The sequence below is a fragment of the Phragmites australis genome, chromosome 6, assembly GCF_958298935.1.
Source record: "Phragmites australis chromosome 6, lpPhrAust1.1, whole genome shotgun sequence".
NCBI classification, from domain to species: Eukaryota; Viridiplantae; Streptophyta; class Magnoliopsida; order Poales; family Poaceae; genus Phragmites; species Phragmites australis.
In genome coordinates this window covers 24846789-24866704 of record NC_084926.1, presented here as the reverse complement: position 1 = coordinate 24866704, position 19916 = coordinate 24846789, and the positions used below count along the sequence as shown (strand labels likewise).

The window sequence follows — 19916 nt, the reverse complement described above, 5'->3', positions numbered from 1 at the left end:
AAAAATGATATCATCCACATATATCTGAACAAGTAAGAAATCATTGTTATGCTTGAGAGTGAACAAAGTTTTATAAGCTAACCTCATCATATACCCATGCTCTAGTAAAAAAGACCTAAGCCTATCATACCAAGCTCTAGGTGCTTGCTAAACTCATACAAAGCCTTTCTAAGCTTGTAAACTCTATGTGGATATTTGGGGTGCTCAAAGCCTAGGGGTTGCCTAACATAGACCTCTTCCTAAATGAAATAATTAAGAAAAGCACTCTTGGCATCTATTTAGTACAACTTGAAACCTCGGGATGCCACAAATGTAAGCAGGATCCTGATGTCTTCTAGTCTAGCTACCGGTGCAAAGGTCTCTCCAAGGTCTATCCCCTCTACCTGAGTGAAACTCTAAGCCACTATTGTAGCCTTATTTCTCACTACAGACCCATCCTCCCCCTTTTTGTTCCTATAGTGTGAACATTAGGGGGTGGCTCTACAAGGACCCAAACTTGGTTTCTCCCAAAATTTTCAAGCTGTTTATGAATGGCATTGACCCAACTCGAATATGATAAAGCATGTCCAACATCAAGGGGCTCAAAAGAAACAATGAATGCAGAATCAATAAAATGAGCATGAAAATAGATTTGGACCTCGTTACCCTCTCATTGATGTCACCGATAATCGTCTGTGGAGGGTTCACCGCTGAATGTGTTGAGGGGCCTCACACTGTGAATGTACCTCCCCCTCAAACACTGCTGGTGTAGGTTCAAAAGTAGCTAAAGTGAAAATAGAGGCTGTAGGACCCTCTGCTAGAGTAGAAGAAGCAGGAGCTAGCTCTAGAGCAGGTGTGTAGAGGGAAGTAGTGGATCATCCTTGTCATCACTAAGAGCTAGAAGGTCGCCATCTACAAAGATGCTCTCGCTCATCTTATGATCACCTGCACACTCAAAAATAGAACTAGCATAGGGAGTTGACTCATCAAAAGTCACATCACATGATTCCATGATTGTGTTAGTGTCAAGATTGTAAACCCTATAAACGTGACTATGAAGAGAATGCCCTAAGAAAAAGCCATTAGAAGAACACGACTCGAACTTGTCTAGATTGCCACGCTTTAGGATGAAGCACTGATACCCAAAAAATCTCAAATGCGAAACATTCGGCTTCCTCTCAGAACACAACTCATAAGAAGTCAAATTCAAGACTGAGCGTTAGAAAATTTGATCGGAGATGTAGCACGTCGTGCTAATGGCCTCAGCCCAAAACTTCCTAGGAGTCATATTCTCATTGAGCGTCGTCGTAGCCATCTCCACCAAAGTGCGATTCTTCCTCTCAACCACACCATTATGCTGAGGAACACACGCGGCAGAAAATTGATGCTCAATGCCATGCTCAAGACAGAAAGTATCAAAGAGATAGTTCTTGAACTCGGTGCCATTATCATTGTGAATTACTTTCAATACACTAGGAAGTTTTTTGAACAATCTCAAAGCCAAGCTCCAAAAGTATGAAAATACTTCATCCTTGCGAACAAGAAAGAAGGTCCAAGAGTAGCGAGAGAACTCATCAACAATGACAAGAACATACCACTTCCTGCCCGCCGAACGAACCCGACAAGGACCAACAATATCCATATGGAGAAGTTCTCCTGGTCATTCAGTCAAAACCCGATTGACTGGTAGGTGGGAGGTAGCAACCATCTTGCCATGTTGATAAGGAGCACAAATAAGATTCTTCTCAAACTTGAGCTTAGGCAATCCTCGGATCAAGTCTATGGCACATAAATGAGTAAGCAAATCAAAGCTCATATGCCCTAGTCTCCTATACCATAGCCAAAACTCAGAAGAAGGTTGAGTAATCAAATAACGAGAAGAACCAATAGACTCAGAAAAATCAGCTTCAAAAACTCTTCCAACTCGAGAAATCTTGAAAATCAAAGTGCCAAAAAGAATCGAGAACTTGAGAAGTATCGCATTTTAAACACACTTCTAAGTCATCATCCAACAACTGAGATATAGAGAGAAGGTTGTATCCCAGATGCTCCACCAAAGCTACATCCTTGAGAGTGAAACTCTTATTCACCCTTACCATACCTTTGACTTTCACCCTCCCTTTTCGATCATCTCCGAATGTGATGTACTTGTGTCACTTCACGGGAATGAGGCTAGAGAACCATGATGAATATCCAGATATGTGGCGCGAACAACCGGAGTTAATGAGCTACTTGTTTTCTAGGCCTCCGTCTGCCACCTACATATGAGAATAATAATAGGTGGATGGCTCAGTACTAGGGTTAGTCAAAAATCTCTTGGGAATCGAGTACTGGGTCATCCGACCTGAAGTGGTAAAAGTAGGTGCAAGTAAAATAGGTCTAGTGTGCTTAGGGTGAGTACCACGATGAGGAAAATATGGTCCGTCAAAGCGCTGAGACTCAAAGCCTCTTACACGTGGACCAAAACTATATGAATCATGGCAAAATCCACGCTGGGCAACACCTCTAGGAAGAGACTAAAAAGCGCTAGGGACTCGTGAGTAGAAGCGAGGAAAAGGCTTATGTACAAAAACAGAGGGGCGGTACGTGTCTCAGGTGCTCCACTCCCACTCACGCCGCTCATATCTACTATGGTGAAAGTAAAACCCAACCAAGTGGCCCTTTCTTTCGCAGTAGGTCTAGTGGTAGCATCTCTCGGGAACTCATCTGCCAGTCACTCGGGGCTCTCTCACAGGCTCTCTCATCTTAGGTAGTGGAGCTCTCTTGGGTTGTGGTGAGGGTTTCTTCTTTGTGGGTTGAGGAATGTGTTTCTTGATGGGTTGTGGTGTGGCATTGATTTTGGACTTCTCAGCTTCTAGGTTAGTAGGTGTGGTGAACATAGTCTTACTCTCCCCATTGCAAGCCACCCTCTCAAAACCCAACCCAAGAGTCAAACCCGCCTTGTTAGCACACATCTTGGTCTTGGATAAGATCAAATTCATTTTTCCTTTGCCCTTTGAGCACTTCTCCACCAGAGAAAAGAGGTACTCATTCTCAGTAAAAAGCTTTTGAACTTGCCATCTAACTCACTTGAGTTTGTCCTAAAAGATGGTGCAGTAGGAATAATTTGGCTGCACATCATTAGAACTCTCAGCACTTCCCAATATAGACTCTAGCTCCTTCAGGTATTTGTCTTTTAGTTCAACTTTCTTTGCAAGCAAAGGGTAATTCCTACAAGCACCTAGGACAGTAGACCTAGAATCCTCCTCTAGAAACTTCTTCTCGGCACTCTCAAGCTGACTGGTGACTTGAGCATGCACAATACAAAGCGCAGCAAGTTCAGCCATGACAATCAGGCAACTATCACACTATTCAACATCGGGCCTAGACCTAAGCAATGCAAGTTCAGCAGAGACAGACTCATACTTAGGTCTAAGATCGTTCAACTCACGCACAGCTTTCTTAAGTAACCTATCCTAACTAACGAGTGCATCATTCAAGGTATTGATTTGGATGGAAAGCTAGTCGTAGGAAGGTAATACCTTAGAAGGATCCAGCTTGGGGTCGCTGTCATCATTGTTGTCATCTACCATGAAGCAGAGGCCAGTGAAATCCTTGGCCTTTTTCTTGTTCTTTGCTTACGGTTCATCCTTCTTCGAGCTCTCCTCCTCACTGGAAGAGGTGTCTATGTCACTGAGAGCCATCATGAATGCCCTAGAAGCCGTCTTGGCTGCCTTCTTGGCTATCTTGTCATGGTTCTTCCTGAAGAAGGGCTTCTTGTTCTTCTTCTTGTGCTTTTTGTAGTCGTGGTCACTGTCCTCCCTCTTCTTGAGCTTGGAGCAGTCCGCCTTGAAGTGGGTAGTATCACCACACTCAAAGTAGGCACAAGAACCACCCCTCCTCCGATCTCGACAATTGTTATAGAAGTAGGTAAACTTCTTTACAATCAATGCAAGGTCCTCATCATCCAGCGCGTCCACTTGCTCCTCTGTGACATAAACCAAGGAAGACAAAGTAAATCCACTCGATTAAGTGTTAGCACAAAAAAAGCTAGTTGTAGACTAACTTCCACCACCAGGTCTAGAAACTAACGCCATGTTTTGAGACAGGGATTTCTAAGACCGATCCGAGCCGCCTTGGATATCTTGGTGGACTTGAGCTTGTTGAAAAGCTCATCACAAGTCAACATGTCATAACTTGGAGACTCTTCATTGCTCGAGATCTTCACTTCCCATATGCTATGATCAAGAGCATAGAGAAGCTTGATCGATCTCTCGTGGTCAGAATAAGGTAAAATACCAGTTAAATCAAATATTGCTAACAATCCCATCAAAGTGAGCAAACATCACATCCAAAGACTCTCCAGAGCCTTGCACAAATATTTAGTATTCTTGGTTGTATGTGCTTTGGCATCTGGCCTTAATATGATTAGTGGCTTCAATAAAGACACTTAGAGTATTCCAGATCTCCCGGGAAATACGAAGGTGCTGGACCCTGTCAAACTCATTTCGACTCAGGCTAGTGAACAAAATATTTCTAGCCTTGTTGTTAGCCTCATACTGTTTGATTTGAACCGGAGTCGTGCGGGCAGCAGGGATCTCATAGTTGGAATCAACGACTTCCCATATTGGCACTTTCTTAGCTTAGAAGATAAGCCTCCATACACATCTTCCAGTACAAAAAATCACGGCTATCAAACAACGAAATCTTCCCACCTCTCTATGTCTCCTACGTAGCACAAATCCGGTTAAAGTCAACAAGTGATCAAATCGACTCTGATACCAATTGTAGGATCAGGAATGGTGACTAGAGGGGGGTGAATAGCGCCTCAACAAATTTCTTGTGAAATTGATAGACTTCTCTTATTTTACACACAATGCACCTCTACAAGAGAATCATAATAGAACGCAACACAAATACGCAGAGGAAAAACTATAGCTATCTAGAAATTCCAGAAACTCTGGAGAAAGATCAAAAACCAAACTAGAAGATTCAACAAAAATTGGGTCTCATGGTTGGAATCGAACACTAGGTTCCACATCAAACTAATCTATGACTCATCCCCACACAAAAGGTTGAATCTTGAGAAAAGATTACTCAAGGAACAATAGATGAACACCAGGTGAAGAACATCACCAAGATAATGGTCTAAAAGAACGGGAATTCAAGACACTATCATATTTGCATGTGTATGTGAATTTGCATTTAGCATCAAGAAGAACAACCTCCTAAGGTGTTAAAAATTCAGCTCAAAAAGAAAAACAAAAATTAACATTGAAGAGGCAAAACTTGCACACAAGGCAAGGGAATCAAGAGAGGAAAACTAGAAGGGGGGAATTCAAGCATATGAAACAAAATAAACTTCATTACTCAAAGAGGTTAACCCTATTTTAGGCGGATTACAAAGATTTTCCTCTCAAAACTCTCACATATTACATAGGCTAAGCACTCATCCTCCTCTCCTCTAAACCCTAGCATAATGCTCTCATATGGGTAGCACAAGGGGCTCAAATGACTAGTTTATCGTCTCCTATAGCCCTACCCCTCTATTTATAGGCCTAGGAAAGTTGACCCCCAAGTTTCTTAGCTTTTCCCAAAATGCCCCTCTCTTGTAGCACACTTCTACCTAATATCGAGGATATTTTAGTCCATTTTATTCTCTATTCATCGGAGCTGCGATAGCTTTATGACTTAGCTTCGCATCGACGCAAGCTTCACTATGTTTCCACGTACTCCTCCAGTCCTCCCATGGTTTTAAAACCAAACCACGAAACCCTAGCATGCTTCTCAAAGTGTGACTAGCCACCACTTGCTTCCACCTGAAGTAAGCACTCTGGTGATGACGCGTGTCCTCCGTCTTGCGATCTTGACCGTCGGCATGTCTCTCCCACTCCGGATCCCTTAGACTGCCTTGTCGCTTGCACCGGCATACCCTTCACCTAACTTTATCAACATGCCATCTTCATCCTCCATTTTATGCTTTGCTTGAACTTCATGTATACAGCTAGGATCACCCTTGACTCTACTCGCACCTCCTTGATCGTCCGGCACCAAGCACCCGCTTAGCCCTGATCACCTACTATCAACTGCCAAGTTGCATCCGTCACCTGCACACCTTGAAATAAGCAAACACATTTCTCCACACTTCAAAACATCTTCAGGTTAGCAAAAAATCAAAAACTTCAACTCAGAGCACATCCTATAGAAAATGTGAACACCAAATGTTCTGGTGTGTACTACTCCTAAACACCAGATCAACGGTGAGTGTAACACTATCTGTTCCAGGGAAATTTTGCTCTCTGAAAGAAAAGGTCCGGTGAAATCTTCTGGTGATCTCATGTCCATCATCGGATAATCTAGTGTGTGCCAATCCACCAAACCACCCTTCTGCAACCTCTCTGCAACAAAAGGTATGGTGTGTTCTCCGATGTTCACAGTCTTAGCATCGGACTATCCGGCGTAGATAATCAAACTTGGCACCAAAAATCTCCTCTCTACAAAAATACTTCGATGCTCTCAAAATCCATCACTAGACCATCCAGTGTTTGCTTTTATTTCTGCTTCAGCCCTGAAAATGATTCGGTGCTCACTTCACCATAACATCGGATTATCCGGTGTGGTAAAAAAACCACACATAGGATGTTCCGGTGAGGCATAATTTTCTAGACTCTGAAACAGTCTGCTCCAATTCAAACTTTGGTTAGCCATAAATAAGATCTCATACACACAAGCTCATGCCAACCAAAATCCTTTCAAATCCAACGTTGTTAATGACTCATCACATGCAAACCAAGGCACATTTCAACTTGGTTTCTCCCCACCCCCCTCTAGTCGCTATTCTCAATCCTACAGGATCTTTCTAGTAGCTAACTTGCTGACTAGGTCTGTTTCCTTGACATCTCACTTAAAGGTGATGATGACTGACTTGTCGGAGATGTCCGGGATCATGTTACACCTAGCGCTGAACTTCTGGACAAAATCTTGAAGAGATTTGTCTTTACCTTGGTTCAGCTGATGAAGATTGTTCTCCTTTCCTGGGCACTCGAATGTGCCCTGAAGTTGGCGATGAACTAATTCTTTAGCTCGGCCCACGATCGGATCGATTTGGGAGGCAAGTTCAACAACTAGGATCGTGTTGGCCCATCCAACATGGTCTACAGATAGTTGACCATCACCTTATTGTCATCTCTCGCCGCTCAAATAATAATGGTATAGATCTGCAACCATTTATTGGGATTGAGATTTCTGTTGTATTTTTGGATCAGACTTGCTTTGAACTTCTCAGGTCACCGTAAACGACCAGATCTTAGGTGCGAAGGCTTCGCAACACCCATCAAACTCTTTAGGAGACATAGGATGAGGACTATCATGCTTGTTCCTTCCAACAGGGGAGTCACGTTGACCATCCCGTCCTAAAGATCTGTGCTCATTATAGTGTTGGTCGTCCTCATGACATTCCTCGCGATGATTGTTTATCACTCTCCATAGATCATGCTGGTCGTGAGGGATGCAGTTTCTTAGGTCTTCCTGGTTCATGCACATCTAAATAGCGCAGTAACAGCCTGCCTCGTAAGACTGCGCTCGACCCCGACCGCCTGAGCTTCCCATCTATGATTCCTCAACTCAGGGATGTCTGTGTCCATGGCTCCTCGACTCGACGCCTTGCCAACTCGGGTGCTTAGAACTGCCAAGGTTGTTTTCTTGAGCAGCCTGGATCTGAGCCACATCAAGTAAAGTCTTCACTTGATTGAGCATCGGGGTTAAAGGATTCGTCGGATGCAACTCAAGAAGAATCTTAGAATCAGATGAGTGCCTTGGAGGTTAGCCTTTGAAGTACTGAAGACACCACTGCCGAGGCTTAGCTGTGGCTGAGTCGATGAAGACTCATGATAGTTGTCTTGAGTGTATTCGTTCCTCGATCTCGGAACTGGTGCTGGTGAAGGGGTATCCACTAGAAGTTATCATTGAAGACAATAGGACACCTGACCTCCTGTAATTCATCGATGATTAGTAGTATTAGGAGCTAACTGGGCACCACCCACAGACGTTATTGGTGGTATATCTCCGACGATGTCGGTACTATGGGTGGCGACTACCGCTACTGGGTCCACAGGAATCCCAGCGCCATTGTTCTCTACCGCGTTTTGATCTACGACCATAAGGTCATCAGGTGAGGTTCCAACTCCTTGAGCTATGAACACAAATCAATTCGTTTGGCTGCTCTGGCTGTTGACCAAGTTGTCGTTGCCACTCTCTCGATCTTCATCATCGCCATCGGTGTCTATGCACTGGAGAACGTTAGGCTCCTTGGGATCTTAGTCGAGATGTCCCACCTCACGGTATGCGTTCAATGGGCTGGACTAGAGAATACTCATGTGGATGAGTCCACCTTGACTGTCTCAGTGGAAAACCATGGCTCTGAAGAGGATCTCAGATCTGACAGGAGGTAATGAGCAGATGGCTTCCGCCGACTCGAAGTGGTCATAGAAACCGTCATCATAGAAACCAACGCGGATGTGAACTCGAGACATGATCAATCCTGAAAAGCAGAAGAAGTCCTCCTACCTAGTGCGCCAACTGTCGAAGATTTGTTTATGAAAATATGTCCGTAATTGACTAGAATACCTTCGAAATCATGGATTAAGCATGAAGCGAGATAAACGATGTAGACAGGTTTGGCCAATTGGAGTAATATCCTACATTATGTATGGATGATGGTGTATATATATTCTCTCGGGTACAAGCAATATGTGTAGACCTATTATAGGGAATAGATTGGATCTAAGCTAAACTAAAGATGATGTAACCGAGTATCTTCTATGGTTTCGGTGCTTGCATCGAGTTACAGATACGTGAGTTTTATCTCTTCTATTTTGCCTTGGGGGTTTGGGTCCCTGTTTTATATAGGGTTGATATGCTACCTCCTATCCAACCGTAGTTGATAGAGAGTTCTTCATCTTATCTACCACGATAAAACAAATAAATCTGATTTAAATACTAGCCGTTTTTGAGTTGGGCAACCAATCGAAACCTTCCTAGTATACATCTTCTAGATTTTCGAATATACTTAACATAACAGATTCGGTTCGGTAGTATCCGAAGTTTTTATACATATGCATAGTATATCTATCCATTTATAATGTACTTTTATACTTATATATCTTATATTTAGATATTCTACAATAATGGTAGTACGTCCCTATACAACGAGTCTGCTAAAACCATGTCATTCCCTGTGGCGACATGTGCCACAGTGTACAAAATGCAATATGCGCGAAACATGTAGCATGAGCAACAGGGTACATGCGTGTTAATACAGTTCAGAGACAGACACGCATGCAACCGTGCTTGCCGTTATTAGGCTAGAAAACAGAAAACGGCACGGGTTGGATCCGTTCTCCAGCCCTCAGAAATAGCAGCGTGCTCTCCGCACACCATAAATGAAGGGGCCTCTCTGCTCACTATTTATGGAACGCCCATGGAATCCAACAAACGGAAGCACAAGAGCCAAACATTCAGAAAGGCTTCTCAACCAGTTCCCTTCCCCAGACTATTTCAACACATCAACCACCCGAAAATCCTCCAGGCGTGGGGCATAAAAAGTGGGCACAACAATGCAAACTTCCTTCTCTCTTCTCCACTGCTGAACCATGAATTGCAGAGATTGATGAACCTTCGGGAGTCTTGTGAGCTGCTCCATGATCTGCCCAGGTATGGTTTCTCTCCCATATCTTGACAGAATAGCAGCATAATTTGGATCCCCGTGGTTGCCAAATGCTCTATCTTGGTTGTTGCATCTGAAAGCACATATGATAGATATGAATAGGGCATTCTTTAATGTGTGATCCATGGAATGCAAATAGGTTAAGTAATTAATTATCGAAAAATATTATGTTGCTTCATCTAATAATCAGTATAATTTACCTTGAGCCATGCCATTTCCTTTATATCCACCGTCCCTTTGCGGTGGATAATATAAAATTATCTGACTATTCTCTTAGATGAAACTGCACATGAAAAGACATAAGATTCATAACCACTTGACTTGCTAGTCATCTAGCCCACTTATTGTACTATGCAACATAAACATTGTACTTTCATCAGATGATGGCGGCATTAATTGGTCCATTTTATTACTGTTGGCAGAAGAGGAAGAGCTTATATGCAATGGCGACATCGAGGGAGCCTCAACCGAATGCTAGGGTCAACCAGAGCGTCTGGAATATGTCCTCAGTGCTCAAACCCAGTGAGCCTGACCAGGGGCTACGGCGTGCAAGGTCTGTCCCAACCTGTCCTGATCGCAGATTATCCCCAGCCCCCGCCTCAAGCTCGTCCAATGCCTGTCGGTCCTCATCATCGTTCAATGCTCGCACCACCTCATCCCGGTCCACATCTGGCTCAGCCTCTTCTTCCACTCGTGGAAAGACACTGCACTCTGCTTCCTCCATGGCCGGTGCAAAGCAAGCCAACACAATGAGACGGAAAGCAGATAAGCCAGGTGCAACATCTGTGTGGCCTCCAGCCCCTGCAACACCCAATATATCATCCAAGGATATGACCAGGGCAGCAAAATCGCCGTCCCCTGTGCAGAAGAGTAAGCTCTCTACGAGGCCTGGTATCGAGAAGATGGCAATGTCTTCTCTAAAGCTGAGAACTCAGAAAGCAACGCTGGGAGCTCTTGGAGGTGGAAAAACTCAAGCTGTGTCTTCGGCGCGTGCTCCTGGTGCCTCAGCAAAGAAAATTATGGGAGCCAAAAATTCTCTCTCTATCCAGAGGACAAGAAGTGTGCCGGCAAGACAAATAGAGGCACCAAAAATCGAGGAACAAGAAGTCGAGCTGTTGATGGAATTGGATGGGACGGAGAGCCTAAGCACCCCTTCCATAGAAGAGCACTTGCAAGAACGGCTCCCTGACCCTGTCGAGCTGAAACCTGTAGATGATATTAGTTATGCTACATCTGAAGGTGCTCCAAGTGAGCCATCCTCTAATCAAGAGCAATACAAGAATGAGGTCAGAGAGCACATTTCGGAAGAGAAACATGAAGGGAAAGATGAAAACCTGAATGGAGGTGTCAATGCTGATGTTGGAAGCAACAGTGAAGCAAATGTTGTGAAGGAAGCTGTCAGTGAATTTGAGCTAAACGAAGCTGTTGATGAAACTGGGTTAAACGAAGCTGACAGTGAAACTGAGTTAAAGGAATCTGTTAATAAAACCGAACTAAACGAAGCTGTCAGTGAAATTGAGTTAAAGGAAGCTGTTGATGAAACCAAGACAAATGAAGCTGACTGTGAACATGAGTTAAAAGAAGCTGTCAATGAAACTGAGTTAAAGGATGCTGTCACTGAACCTGAGTTATTAGCAAAGGAAGAGGCTAAATTTAAGGACGAGAAGATAATGTTGCCAAGGAATACCCTGGAGTTGGTACAGAGGTGGAGGATGGATGATGGCATGAGCAATGAAGTGACAGAGGAGGGCACGAGCAAGCCTATGCAGGAGAGGAAGAACAAGGTAATGGCTTTGGTGGGGAAATTTGAGAACGCCATGTCTGGCTGAGAGTGAGAATGGAAATGAGGCATTGACAGAGCACAAGCAACAAACCTTCATTTCTTATTTTGCAAAGTAAAAACTGCTCTGATTCATGAAACAAATGTACTCAATCATGAAGGCTAGATACTTTCTATGCTTCATTTCATTCATATGCCTATTTATTGTTGTGGGATTGAGCGAAATTGCAGATATGTAACTAATCCAGGCTCCGATGTACATGTGATGCAAAAGAAAGGGCAGTTTCGGAACAGTTTCACATGACATGAAACCCAAATTCTCTAACCAAATGCACCCGAGGCAACTAGCCCAAGATGCTTCACATCTCCTTACATTTAATCTGTAAGTATCACTACAGACTAAAAGGTTGCCTCTTCTTAAAAAGTGAAATAAGAAAGCTTGCCCAAACAAAATCTGTTGCATCTCAATTAAAAAAAATTAATATAATTTTTTGTGTTTGGCTTAAAAACATGGAGGCAGCTTAATGACTTACCTGTGCCTGCATTGCTTAGAAGCTGAACACGTGCTCCAGCTAAAACCACATTTTTAATCTATTTTGCTATTTAATACTCCCTCCATTTCTTTTTATAATGCATGCACACGTCAAGATTCAAAACTCGTCATCTTTGACCAATAATTTGTCCAACAATATACCTACCCTCAGGGAGAAAGTAAAGGCCCTTCCCCCTTTGGAAGGCTGTGGGCGATGTGTGGTATTAAAAAAATTCCACTAGATTTGTTTTTGAAAGTACTTTCCTATGATTATGATCTTTACAAACTATGATTATGATCTTTACAAACTATGATTATGATCTTTACAAACAACATAATATGAGGGGAATTAATGGTCAAAAGTTGAGCGTTGGATACCGCACCGAGTCAAACCATGCCTTATATTGAAACAAAGGGAGTATTTGAAAGACAATCCAGGTACTCATAGGTCATAAGGTACCTTTATGAGAACCGGTTTCAGTGAGTTTCCTAGACATTCAGGGTTCGGTAGTCCCCTATGGTCCTACCTTTAGAACAAAAGCTAGGGGATATCTTTCTACCTGTGGTCAAGTTTTTTTAATCTCCTAATTTACATATTATGTTGTTGACTTCAATGTAGGATCAATTTGAGATAAACATAACTAACACCAAATTTAAAGTCTAAGTTTCAGTATCAAAGTATTCCCCAATATGAACTCAAATAACCTAAGTTGGACCTATATACATATGCATCATTATATGCATGCAATCTAACATCATCATAAAGCAGCAGTAAATAAATAAAAATCACTTATATTCCGAATGATTCAAGAACGACAGTTCAGCTTCTATCTACACCCTGTTTATAGAATAATTATATTCATATGTTAAGTGTTGCAATCTAACAGTGTCAAAAAGGTTAAACATAAAGCATTAGAAAATAAAGATGTCTTAGGGCTAAAGTGATTCAACTACAACACTTTAACTTCTACCATAGATCCCAGTGTAGAAAAAATTATTCATATGTTTAGTTTGTTTTCGTACTTTCTGAATATTCTTTCATCTCCAATTTCATCAAAAGTATGTATATGTTCGTTACAATCCGAGTAGTCATGCAAACTGACATCACTGGATGTTATTTCAATGCATTAGATTTAAAGAAGCTTCAAGAGGTGCAATACATAATATATGTTTTTCCCTATCTTTGAGGGGATACATGAAAAATGCTCATCCATGTGGTTCTCCATTCCAGTTAAATCCAGACCATTTACATGTCATCCAATTCGCCCACTCATAAAGTTTGCATGATCACAAAGATGTGAGTTTGTATTAGATACATCCCATTCCCCAATAAGTTCACCCAAATTCAGAGAGTAAAGGGTGGCTAGTAAAAATCATCCTACTTCCACATTACCGATTTATTTGAACAGATGGATCATGAGTATTCAAGAAAAGACAATATGGTGCTTCAAGAAATACAACAGGTCTACAGACCACCTCCAAAAGATATACGGGCATGCATGAATTGGATTTACTTTCATAGCACACAGAGCAAAATGTAACTGATTTTTAAATTCTGCTTAATCATAGTCGGTGGCAACACAAAATAAAGGCATAACAGCAGAAAATAGAATCCCATATTATTAATGATTCAGGAACATAAACAGTCAAGCTATAGATTCAGTGTTTTCTACTTACAAAACATAACACAAAGGAGACTGTAAAATGGGTGCTTTGACAGTTTCTAGGCCAAAACAATAACTGAACAGTTAGACAAAATTATTTCCAGAGTATGGCTCATCATACTAAATTTTTTAACTTTCAAGGGTTCTCAAAGAAAAGGGGAATGCACTCAGAGATTGAGAGACGAAATGTGACAATTTTTACTACACCTAGTTCAGTAGACTTTCAGATCACTTCTCTTTATGTTGGAAACCATTGCTCTAAATCTGTTTTGCACCCTGAAGCACGAATGTTGTGTGTGCAGTCCTGCCTCTTCAATGGTGCATAGAAGCACAGTATTGATGATTTTGTATGATCTACAGTCTCCAGAAGATACGAGATCATCACTTATTTTGATGGAGCGTCTTTAAAATGGGCCTGCAGTTCACCGGAAGCAGGGTATTATACAATGTTCATCAGCATCTTCCACTGTCCATCAATAGATTATGAAACATACACCAGCTATCATTCGAGACTAATCTAGCTGAGAAGATTCGATTCGGTGTCTGCTACGTAAGAGACAAAGTACTTTGATGTCAACTCTCAAGCAAAAGCCTAACAATAATTAAAAATATATCCTGTCTGGGCCTAATTGGATTAATTAAGAACCAACAGAACATTAACAAGTTAAGACTGCAATAAGGGCATGTTTGGTTGAGCTGAGGCTTTTTGGCTTTTGACTAAAAACTATTTTTCTACCTTCTAGCTATTGGCTTTTTACTATCGGCTTTTGCAACAAATTTTTAGCTTTTCAGCACATCAAAAGAAAAAAAAGCTTTTCTCAATCAGCTTATCAATTTTTAGCTTATTTTCTCAGAAGCTAACTTTTCACTTTTTCAAAAACCAGCTTAACAGCTGGGCTATTTGGTTTGGTTTCTAGCTTCCAAGAAGCAGAAGCCAGAATAAGCTAAACCAAACACAGCCTACGTCCAAGCAATACTGCCTAATCATGAAAAAGTTAAGAGGTCGCTCTCAAGCAAAAGCCTAACAAACAGCAAGAATATACCTGAGGATAGCAAAGCAAAGTACTTAAGAAGAGTAGTAACATGGTATTTGGATTCACTGCAAGACGGATCAGAAATGTCAACTGAAAAATGATTGTGCCAAACTATGCTGCTGGCAGGCCCAGAGAAACACGTAAAGGTGTTAAAATTTGCAACAAACCTCTAGCTTAAAGAATCAAACTTATCCATATACCTAGGCCCCTAAGTCCTATTCACAAGTTGGCCTTAGTTATAAGGGTTCCAGGTTTCCAGGACATTTGGGGCGAGAATTTCGCTCAAACAGAGAAAGTGCACTAGAAAGCATAGATTTGAAATTACGAAGCTACATTCATGTGCCCATATGCGGGTTGCTACAATTTGATGATCCATCTAAACGAGCAGAAAAAGAGGAAGATTTGTGTCACTGAAGTTAGATCAACAGTTAACTGAATAAACAGTAAAATTCAAGCTAGACCTACAACTACCATCAAGGCCCTGGGGAGCTACTTCAATCCAATTCTGTGACACCCTATGAACCTTTTTATGCACAATCCAAACTAAAAGCTTCTAAGCTCATCCAGCATAGCAAAACTGAACCAGCAGTGACAAATTCAAGAATCTAGACAGAACCCACGATGTAAACGTGAAGAGAGGCCAGAAATGTGGGACCTCGCAGTCAGAGACAAGATCAGAGAGCGGCACAGGAGCAGCAAAATTCAAACAAAAATCACCAAAGAAAACTCCGCCAAGTTCCAAGCTCCCTTGATTCTAAATTCTGATGCAAGCGAGGCGAAGCAAAGCTAAGGTTTGGCGACCAACAAGTCAAAATCCCGAGCTCGATTCCCAACACGAAATCCAGTCGAATGCGACGGGGGGGGGGGGGGGGATGACTCAAATCCCAAATGACTAGCGAATTGCGCCACGGTAACAGTGCGTAGTTCAAACTGAATCCCCTGATCCGACCCGCGCTGCTGCAGATGAGATTGGATGGGGATGATTGATTATATATATGAGGCTATATAAGATTGCATTTGCTATGGAATATGATGAATTGTATAAGATTCTGGTTGGTTGGCTGAATGATTTTGATTCTAGTTAGATTGTATAGAATGACAAAAATACATATAAAGAATGTATTATAAAAGAATTTACTTTTTCATCCTATAATCTAGGGTTAGAAATAATTTTACAAATTAGTCTATCACATAAAAAGATTATTAGTGATTTTTTTATATTTTTCAGAATTTAATTTAGATAGTAACAATTCTTAGAAGTTATAAGAGTAGTATTTTTTGGTGAATTTTAGTTTCAATTCGTGTTTTGTGTCAATCTAATTAAAATAGGTACACAAGAATTACGGAACATAAAAAAAATTTCTATAATTTTTTAAGCAACAGAAAACCACTGTTTTAAATAGAGGGAAATTTTTGAGTAATGTTCATACATGATTACTATTCACACCGGGACGATCGGTTCTAGATGGCATGTTCGACTAAATTTGCCAAAGAACTAGTTCAACATATCATGGGAATATTCCAAACATATGTATGGGTTCATCCAGGACGAAATAGTGCTACTCAATGAACCAAACATATGCACCGCTGATATCTTGGATGAGGCCATCCAGGCATCCAAACACACAGTAAGCTACCGCAGATGTTCCCTTTGGTTTTTGGTTCCGTTTACGGCCACTGCTGGCATGTGCAGGCGTGGGCGTTTTGCTCTCCGGAGAAAATTACGTTTTTGACATCAAAAGAAGTGGCTTGGACAAATTGACACCATGAAGAATGGCTTCGATAAAATGACACCCGAAACAATTGGCAGCTTGGTTTCATGACATTTTTGCTCCTTTTAATCTATTTCATTTTCTTTTTCCTATTTTTACCACATAAAATGACCATCCTGTCCTTCTTTTCCTGTCTCTGTTCTGTTGTTCTGTCTTTAGCTAGCTGCTAGCAGTTTGTTGCACGGTAAAATGTCAGTTCAGCTGGCCGCTTGCTAATACATAGACATTTCAGTTCAGGCTCGACAATTCATTTATGGTTCAAACTATGGATTAACAGAACATAAAAAAATGCCACATCCCAGTTCAGAAATAACAAGCAAACCGGTCACATTCATCCAAGGTTCCATTCCATTCATAAGCAAGAAAAAATAGAACATTTAAGGTTCCGTTATCATTCATGAGCACGCGTAATGCAACTATAAAACGAGATTAACCAAAATAAAAACTTGCAACAGACATGCAGTTCACTTTCATTCACCCAAAATAAAAACTTGAAACAGATATGCAAGTCTTTCTCTTTCTCTTCTTTGAAATCATCTTTCTTGAGCTTATCTTCTTGGCGGGAGATGAAGTGGGGTATGGTGGGTTGAGAAGAAATGCCATCTCCTATTAACATTGCAAGTCTCCTGCACATATATATTCTTTAGTCAAGTTTATTGATCAGCAGTTTAGCACACAATATAATGAGCACTATTGCCATTTGTGGTTACCTTCTTGTGAGCACACCTGGACTATCATGTAGTATGGTATCTCCAGGACTTAACCTTTGTGGTGTAGATGGTTCAGTGGGATGGGCTTTGGTAATATTCTTTCTTGGCTTCCTTGGTGGTCTAAAAGATGTTAAAAATGAACATCCATCATATAGTTATATTTATATAGTGAAAAAGTAAACATGAAAGAAAATTAGTAAATAACAAGCTTGCATTTTCTTAGTTCCATTCAGTTGGCATTTGTAGCTAGCTTGCCTATGCCCCATTTCACCACATCTTGCACACTTCATTGGTCCTCTGATAAAAGTTCTCTCAATTTTCTTCTTTCCTTTTCCACCACCTTCAAGGGTACTTTTCATCCTCAATTTCCTTTGTCTTCCAACCGACATTTTCCCAAGTGGTGCCCCCAAGATAAAACCAAGATCAACTTAGGCCATTGTGTCTTGTCTGGCATTAGCTCTATTACACCCTGATATGTTGCCCTGAACTTAATCCAAAGAGTAGTGCTCATGTACAAAGTCTTTAATTTCTATGTTCCTCTTTCCTATTATAACAACCAAAGCATGTTCACATGGCTTTCCAATGTGTTGCCACTCAAGACATGTGCATTGATGTGTTGATAGATTTACATCATACCTCTCATTCTTGTTGTTGTCCCACACACCTCCAGCCCAATCAATAGATTTGAGAATGCTCAAGTGGCATAACCCTCTAGTCCTTGCCTTCAACTGACCTATGACAACCGGTAGTATCCTGTCATGGAGCTTCTCTCCTATCTTCCTCCTTTTCTCAAATAGTACCATTATCATCCAACTTGTCAGCCAGATCCACAATGGGTAGGTCCTTGATGTCCCTAATCCAATTGTTGAATGATTCAGCAAGATTGTTGGTGATATAATCAACCTTTATTTCAGGATTGAAGGCACACCTCATACACTTCAATGAATGGTAATTGTGCAAATAATTCCACACACCAGGATAGCTAATGATCGGGGACATGTGGTGAACAAATACTTCAGTCCTATATGCCCTTGCTGCAGGATACATATGACCAAAACTATCACCACAAAACCTTTTGATGAAGTTCTACATAAGATGCTGAAAGCATTCCCTTTGTTCAGCATGAGGGAATACCTTCTTCATTGTCTTTTCTAATCCTTTGCAAGCGTATGTACAAATAGCAAGAAGAGGAGGATTTGCTTTTTCTTTTTGCAACTAACATAGAAACCAAACCCAATTATCTTCAGTCTAAGAATCCATGAAACCAAATGCAACAGGGTACATCCAATTATGACCATCTATAGCTGTGGTTGCTGCTAGATGACCATTGTAACACCCTAAATTTTTAATTTTCATAATAGTTTAAAATTTTGCTAGAATTAAATAGGAGTTGTAGATTTTGTTCAATTTAGAAGGAAATTAATTTCTAAATTTAATTTTTCATAGGTTATATCTATGTTTGATGCATTCATGCTACAGTAGTTGCAATAGGCTTTTATAGGTGAAAAACGTTTCCAAAAAGTTCGCTAGAAGGTGCTCATTTTAAATCTCTTATGAAAATGGTTTAGAAATAAAATGAAAAGTATTTCCTAAATTCCTAAACCTAACCAAGCCAATTTCCTTCCCAAAGCTCGGCCCAAAATCCACCTATCTCCCTCCCTCTCTCCCCACCCAGGCCGCCCTTGCCCTCCCTCTCCTGCTTGGGCCCGGCCTAGCCACTTCCCTCGCCCCCCTATTCCGCGCTCTAGGATGAGTCGGCCTGCCCTGCGTCTGAGCCAACCATCTCCCGCCCTGAGCCGCTTCCCTCTCTCACCCCGTCACTCTGCCATGTGGGCCCGAGCCGAGCCGTGTTGCAGCTGAGCCGCTCCACTCGGCTCCCCTTCTTCCTCCTCTCTCCGTTGATTCTACCCCAAAATCCCATAGGGATTCAAAATCCGATCGCCTCCCCAAGCCATTTCTCACTGAATCAATGCCACACCCGCGATCCTCGCCTCTCCATTACACGCCACATGAAATTGCTCGGGTCCCCTTCCCCTCTTTCCTTCTCTTTTACTCTATAAATTACGGCATGCGACTGCCGGTTTGGACAAACGGCTCCGGCCATGCCGCACTTCCTCCCTGAGCTCCCTTCTCCCTATTTAAGCCCATTCAGAGTACTGTGTGCCTATTCTCCACCTCATCCGACTGCTATTTCCCTCTCTCCCTCACTTTTGCATCATCGACGTTCTTCATCCCCACATCCGGTGAGAGCTCCGCCACTGCGTTCTTCTCAGCAACCGAGCTATCTTTGACCCTATTTTTGCCCTCTATGGCATCGCAGGGTCGTCAGAGAGTCATCCCGTCGCTCCTCGATATCGCTCGAGCCCTGGAGCATTGTCTTCGCCAAGCATCGTCGACCTTCATCGCCGTTCTCCATCGCCTGCCATCCCCGAGCGCTTCTTAGCCGTTGAGACCCCTCTGTAAAGACCCCTGTGTGCTCCTCTTCTTATGTACATTTGTCTGATCCTCCGAAGGTAATATGATAAGTCGATTAGTGGAGTTTTCGGCGTTGATGATCCAAATGCTCCGATCAGAACAGATCACGAACCCTCACAATCACTACACCACTACTTCGTGGTTATCAACCGTGCCAAGACGTGATTGACCTCGTCAAGAAGGATTTTCCTGCAAGTGAATAGAGAACACAAGCAAGAACAGGTCGATGCAATCTGAATATTGCTAATTACCAATGAAGCATTCGAG

The 19916-nt window shown here is 41.9% G+C and overlaps 1 protein-coding gene across 1 annotated transcript; it reads left to right on the top strand.

Moving 5' to 3' along the window:
- The first annotated feature begins 10125 nt into the window (after positions 1-10125).
- On the top strand, positions 10126-11511 carry LOC133920564 (uncharacterized). The gene has a single exon (XM_062365169.1). The coding sequence runs from the start codon at positions 10126-10128 to the stop codon at positions 11509-11511; it is 1386 nt and encodes a 461-aa protein (XP_062221153.1).
- Positions 11512-19916: the final 8405 nt, after the last annotated feature.

Coding starts and splice junctions, on each gene's coding strand:
- LOC133920564 (XM_062365169.1), top strand. CDS start 10,126: ATGGCGACATCGAGGGAGCCTCAACCGAATGCTAGGGTCAACCAGAGC.